Source organism: Sparus aurata, chromosome 9, assembly GCF_900880675.1.
Source record: "Sparus aurata chromosome 9, fSpaAur1.1, whole genome shotgun sequence".
NCBI classification, from domain to species: Eukaryota; Metazoa; Chordata; class Actinopteri; order Spariformes; family Sparidae; genus Sparus; species Sparus aurata.
The window spans coordinates 1,173,488-1,180,279 of NC_044195.1; the positions used below are offsets into that span (position 1 = coordinate 1,173,488).

The 6,792-nt window shown below is 38.2% G+C and overlaps 1 protein-coding gene across 2 annotated transcripts; it reads right to left on the reverse strand.

Moving 5' to 3' along the window:
- Window positions 1-247: 247 nt before the first annotated feature.
- LOC115587622 (ATP-dependent DNA helicase PIF1-like) lies at window positions 248-5,402 on the reverse strand. Of its 2 annotated transcripts, XM_030427544.1 has the most exons (4): window positions 2,661-5,402; window positions 1,327-1,476; window positions 1,031-1,206; window positions 248-941 (listed from the first exon to the last, which is right to left on the reverse strand). In XM_030427544.1, exon 1 carries the CDS (start codon window positions 3,901-3,903, stop codon window positions 2,716-2,718), a length of 1,188 nt encoding a protein of 395 aa, XP_030283404.1. In that variant the 5' UTR covers window positions 3,904-5,402; the 3' UTR covers window positions 248-941; window positions 1,031-1,206; window positions 1,327-1,476; window positions 2,661-2,715. The 2 variants fall into 2 exon arrangements, with proteins under 2 accessions (XP_030283404.1, XP_030283403.1); XM_030427543.1 differs by having other exon boundaries at window positions 1,327-5,402.
- Window positions 5,403-6,792: the final 1,390 nt, after the last annotated feature.

Here is a 6,792-nt window from a genome sequence, read left to right on the forward strand (position 1 = left end):
TCCAGCTCGCCATAAATTAATAAAACGCAAACAATGATGGTTAATGATGAATAGGCCACGCCCACTTTCACCTATCAACATGGCACTCAAGATATTAGTTAATACTTGCCCCGAGAGCATGCATACAAAATTTGATGATTTTTCATAGTAGAAGCCTGACAGGAAATGAAATGGTTTGGGTTCTGAGTTAAATCTGTTTTCTAAATCTGCAGAGGGTGTCTGATGAACAATGAATACAGGGACTCCATTTTGTTTTAAGTACTTGTATTAACAGTTTCACACTTGAACTGAAACAGCTGAAATACATCCTGCTGAAAATATGGCAGTGTCCATGATATGAAAAAAAGTAAAGTTCTGTATTTTTTCGATCGAATGAGCTATACGAATATGAAATAATATGACAATACATAGTTTTGCTTATAATTAAAAGTATTAATTAGCACTATATTTGAAACGACATTAGAGTCCATACATCCACAGAAAGGCAGCACAGCATTTCCACATCATTGCAATAAATGTCTTTGTTAGGACATTTAGTAACATGTAATGTCTTGTAACATTAAAGTAAACACCAAATATCCATTGAAAACACTCATCATTATAATAGTAACAAACAAGAACCTTTTCGCAAAAATACCAAAACACACATTTTGTTTGTGTGTGTCCTTCAGCATATATGGTTGCTTGACAGATGTTTTTTTATATGAACACAATCTGGTGTATTCAAAAGTTCCCCTTACAAAATTCATCGTTCAAATAAAACATTCAAGATGTTGTATGTCATAAGTCAATGTCCCCAAAGAATCAGTCAGTGCTGAATATGTCATATTTGATTATTTTGAGCCAAACATGGTAGAACACACTAGACAATGTTATCATGAGTCCCTTCGTCTTTGCCCACACCCCTGATGTTGTATTTCATAATACTGGCTTGGGAAAGCCTGAAAGAAAATGGAAAACATTTGTAGAATTAGTCATTGTGGCACATATATGGCAAGGTCTGTAAACAGGTAACTGAGTGATGGCCTACCTTTTCCTGATTGAAGAAGTGATCAAGTAGTTTTGCCGGGCCAAAATCCTGCATGTTGATTGATGTAGTGCAGCAGGAGAATGGAAGTGCCCAAAGTAATGATGAGGGCTTTCTGTACATAGTTGACGGTCTGCCCAGGGGGGTTCCAGGTGAATTTGGAGATGATGTCTGGGCTCCTAATAGATACAGACATGGAATCAATTTGAGGGAGATGGACATAGGATTAGGAATTGTAAATGACATATTTAGCATGAAAAGCATGTGAATGTGATCAGTGTGTTCAATGAGTTTCTTACCTTTCTATGTGGTCTTGAACTTGTGGTTTAAGGTATTCTGGACAACTATAGCTTCATATGAGTCTTTGGATTAGGATGTGGTGTTCAAACAGGTGTAGGTTCCACAGCTTTTGATGGGGAATATTGGATGCTTCTCCACAGGTAAGGTTTCTGTAAGAAAATGTGTGTAATGACATCTACAATTGAAACATTTCATATTATCAAAATATAAGCAGATAACATCTGAACCACCATTATCACATTTTGAAAATCTCATAGTTCTCTATCAAAATGGGAGGAGACAGATTTCTTTATTTTATACAACTCTATTGTCACATGATAACAAGTCTACCACTGACAGATAAGAGGCATGGAGGCAAGATATGCAAGAAAACATAAAAGACACTGAATGGGAAAAGGCATGCTTAAGAGCTCAAAAACACTCAATTAATAGAAGGATGAAGCTGTAACAGTACAAGTGGTTAATGAGAACCTATGTTGCTCCAGTCAAACTCAACCAGTGGTCCCCTGACATCCCTGACACTTGTATCAAATGTTTAGAGGAGAGAGGCACTCTGTTTCACTGTGTATGGGACTGTCCCAAATTAAAACAATACTGGAAAACAATCCTTCAAACCATAGCTGATATTGTTAATGTGGAAGTCCCTTCTCAAGCAAAAGTGTGTATCAGGTATATATCCCCCAAATTTGATCATTAATTCAAAACAGACAACTTTAATTGATTTTGGACTCCTGCAGGCCAGGAGGATGATTGCCTTATATTGGAAAAAATTAGATGTACCTTCAAAACAGGTGTGGGTGAAGGAGATGTCATCTTGTATTGTAATGGAGAAGCTGACTTACATAACAAATGGGAAAGGCAGAAAAAATTTGAAGCAGTATGGAAACCTCTAATGGAATTTCTTAGCCGTCAAGGTGTACAGTGACTTTGAAATTAGCCTGTTGCAGAGTGTGTCTATATTTAGTTATGTCTAATAGTCTGTTTTGATGTGTTTCTTTAAATTTTTGTCATTTTAGAAACATAGTATAATCTGTCCTAAAAAATAAGTTATGTTAAAAATATTTACAAAAGGCATCTGCAAACTTGTCACAGAACTTACAGACAGATGACAATGATAATGGCATTATTTAATAATGTGTACAGGAAATAATAAAAATCTGCAGAACTGCAATACGTACCATTTCATGATAGCTGTAATATACTGGCAGCACATCAACAAGTATGTTAGCACAATCTTTCATGTAAACATGATCAATTAAAGTGCCTTTGTCAGTTGTTGCTGTTTGCACATACTGGGTGTAATTATGTTCAGTGAAAAATCTCACCAGCTTACCATTATCCAGTGCAGTTTCATTAAAGTCTCCCATAATGATTTTCATGCCAGGACATCAATCGATAAGGTCAATCAGTTGTTTTAGGTGTTGACAAAACATGGCAACAGGATAACTTGCAGGTCTGTAAACAACTGCAGCAGTCAAGTTAATGGTCTTCACGTGAAATATCAAACATTCAATATTGTAGCACTTTGTAGGCCATATTAGAACATCTTTTGTCAGTGAATGATATATTCCAACTCCACCATGATAGTCTTGTTTCAAGTGTTGCAATTGTGGATGAGTACTGTCATAGCTACCCCCTCGAGAAACATGTGTGAACAGGAAGCCTGTAAGACAGGGCGGCTGTGGTGGATCATCAACTCCTAACCATGTCTCTGTAAGGCAAATGCAGTCAGCATTATTCATGTGAGTATTAGTTTGAACATCTGGAAAGTGAGCCTTAAGACTTTGAGTGTTGTGCAATATGATGGTAAAAGCAGATTGTGTGTTGTTGGTGGAAGAGAGAGGTGGTATAAATGGCTGCATTTTGCCAGTTGCTTCTGATACTTTTGCATTACAATAAATGGCAGATTCTTTAAAGTCCTTAATTGTTAAGCCACTTAGACATGTAACAAGACTTAGAGCGACATACACTTGTCCAGAGGAAAACACCTTGCTGAGAGACACAACAACTCTCTCAATCGTTAAGCTTTGTACTTTGTGGATAGTGCATGCCCATGCCAACCTTGTTGGATATTGTCTGCGTAAGCCTCCATTAAGGGTAACATTTTCTTCCTCAGGTTCTAGGATGGTTATCATTCTCCCTTCAGGGTCAATGGTGCGTGTTTTTGCCCGCTGTTTTTGACTGACCTTGGGGTCATCAAATGCCACATGGATGGAAGCTGGGAAATTTTTGTCATTGGCTTCACTATCTTGATTGGCATCTACCATTTTAGCAATAGTTCCAAAAGCACCATTTACAAGTCCATCAGACACATCAATGTTTTTCAGCAACATGATACGAGCTCTTATTCCTACATGGATATATTTCTGGAGACAAGTATTGTAAACTCTGTGATGATGGCCATCTTTTAGCTGTAGTCTTCCTGTCTCAGCATTACTCTTATCACGTGCTTCTATGGTGACAGACTCTGGACAGGTCACATTTAAGTTTTTCAGGTTATATTCATCAACCTCTTTATTTGTAGCATAAATGTGTAATGCGTCGTTGTCTTCTTCAGTTTCACAACTTTTGAGCATTTCAACATCACGGTCTGAGTCCTTTTGTCTGACTATTTGAGTGAGCTCAGCAATATGGAATTCATCCTCCCATAGGTTTATGTATTTGAAGTCATTGTACAAAGCAGAACCTTTCACTGTGGGCAACTGATAAAAGTCTCCGACTGCAAGAATACACACTTTAGCAAATGCGGTGTTGTCACCTGGTTGCTTGATTTGTCTCAATCCTCATGTACATATGTTAAAAGTCTGTGGTCAACCATAGATATTTCATCGATGATCAATATTTCAAGGTTTCCTAGTTTTGCACGCAAAGAGTTCATTTTTTCTTCTGTCAAGTTTTTGATGGGTAGGGACAGGTCTGTTCTGATTGAAAATGTATTATGTATAGTATTTGCATTTATGTTGTAGGCAGCTACACCTGTTGGGGCTGTTAGTACTACAGTAGTGGCATCTGGTTGATCAGGATGGAGTCTTTTGAGAATTCTAGTTGACTCATAATAAATAGCCTTGATCAAATGGCTTTTGCCTGTTCCTGCTCCACCGGTAATTAATACTTTTAGGGGCTGAGGATTCTCACCATTGACTTTCTGCAAACACCACTGTTGAATTTTGTAGAAAACTGCAGACTGCTCCTCATTCAAAGATTGTAACAACTGTAAAGCATCAGCTCTTGTCATTTGAGCTGCATTAGCCTCTATTGTGTAAACAGATTGTTTATGTGGCTGTAGATCTGGGATGTTATCATTACTGCACTCTTCATCATTTGTGTCATTTTTGTCTTTCTCTGTTAATTTTTGACATTCCAGTCTTTCAAGCTCAGCTTGAGGGCAAATCTGTGCCTATGCGTCTTCCAGTTCCCCATTGTCTTTCAACATCTTCTCTGCTTCAGCTATTTGGTCCGCTTCTTTCTCAAACAGAGCCCGGTTTCTACCCAATATAGATTTGACATTTTTTCAATGTGTCATAAAAGTCTTTGTAAGTTTCAAACTGTGCAGGTTTCAGTTGGCAGTCCAAATAATGGGGCAAAAATTGTTGCAGTATGCTTTGGTGGTAGGCTTCACACTGCTTCATTGGTGACAATCTAACATAACGGATCACAGCAGGTTTCTCTTCATTAGTTCTTTTGGTAATAAACCTAAAGTTATTTTTCAACTGGATGACATTATTGTTATCACCTTTGGGGATTTGCGATTTAGGAAGAACTCTGTACTCTGAGGCAAATATTGCAAGGCACATGTTTAGAAATGGTGGCGTGTCTGGTCTGTTTTTGTATTGGTCCACAATGTTTTTCATCCATAAATGCTGGTCATCAGTCTGACTGTTATCACGTTGCTGTTTAAGTTGACCAGTGTTGGGTATAGTTACTTTGGAAAGTAGTTAATTAAGTTACAACGTTACCATCAATTAAAAGTAATCAGTTACGTTACAACGTTACATATGAATAAAAGTAACGCGTTAGAGTGCTCATGCGTTACCTAAAATTAAAAGCCGTTTGCAGCGCCTCGCACATGCTGCAACTTAACTGACACACACACAAGCATACGCGTTTCCTAGTACCAGCGGTGCTAGGAACCCTATTGTAATTGTAAAGATTTTTATTTTTATTTTTCTCCGGCTAAAAGTGGTGCTGCAGGCTAAACCGTGCCAGGGAGACCGGTGCAATTTGGATGGTTGGTCTAGACTCCTGCGAATATCTCAGACACAAAAAACTACATATATCCGCCTGCAGGGGGCGCTATAACCTAGGTACACATGTTTTTGCCTATAACTCCCAAAGCGTATGTCGTACATTCAAAAACCTTGTATCCCCAGATTCCCTGAATGGAGATGAATCATTTTTCGGATGGCCAAGCCCACTTCCGGTAGAAAGTTTTTTCGCAAAATCGCAAAAACTGAAAGCCTACTTTTTCGAACTCCTCCTTGGGATTTTGTCCGATCTGCGTGAAACTTGGCACGTACACTCTTCAGCTGGATCTGATCTAAAGTTATCAAAAGAATTTTGCTCAGTCAAAAACTGTCAACACATTTCTGTTGCTAGCTATAAAAATGTAAACTGTTTGATATCTCGGTCAAACTAAATGCTGTTAACACCAAATTTGAGATCCTTGGTTGCCATAACACTGGGAAGGGATGAGCCCAATTTGGCGAATTTTGGCCACTAGGGGGCGCTAAAAATATGGGAAGTTTATATCTCTTGAACAGCTACACCGATTTTTATGAAATTTGGTCAGTATGATGTAGGGCCAATCCTGAGGCCTTATCTTGAAGGTGGTCATGACTGCTCAATGTGGGCGTGGCTTATTACAAGATAACATTAACAACAACAAACATTAATTTCAGCCAAACTATTATGCTGAGAGCTTTGAAATTTATATGGTACAGATAGAATAGGACACAGTTCTTCCATACCAAAAATTGCACATGTACTCCACTAGGTGGCGCTATAATGGATGCAATCGCGTTTTTGCCTGTAACTTCCACATTTCAAATAACACATTTGCAAACCTTATATCCATATGTGCCCTGAACACAGCTGGGTTTTCTGACATAGGACACGACCATTTCTGCTGCAAATTTCTTTCGCTAAATCGCCACAAATGCAAAACCTACTTTTTCCAACTCCTCCTTGGGATTTTGTCCAATGTGCGTGAAACTTGGCACGTACACTCTTCAGCTGGACCTAATCTTAAGTATTCAAAAGAATTTTGCTTGGTCAAAAAATGCGCAACTTATTAACGAACAAATTTCTGTAGCTAGCTATAAAAATGTAAACTGTTTCATATCTCGGTCAAACTAAATGCTATTAACACCAAATTTGAGTTCCTTGGTTACCATGACACTTGGAAGGGATCAGCCGAATTTTGGTCACTAGGGAGCGCTAAAAAGATGGGAAGTTTTTATCTCTTG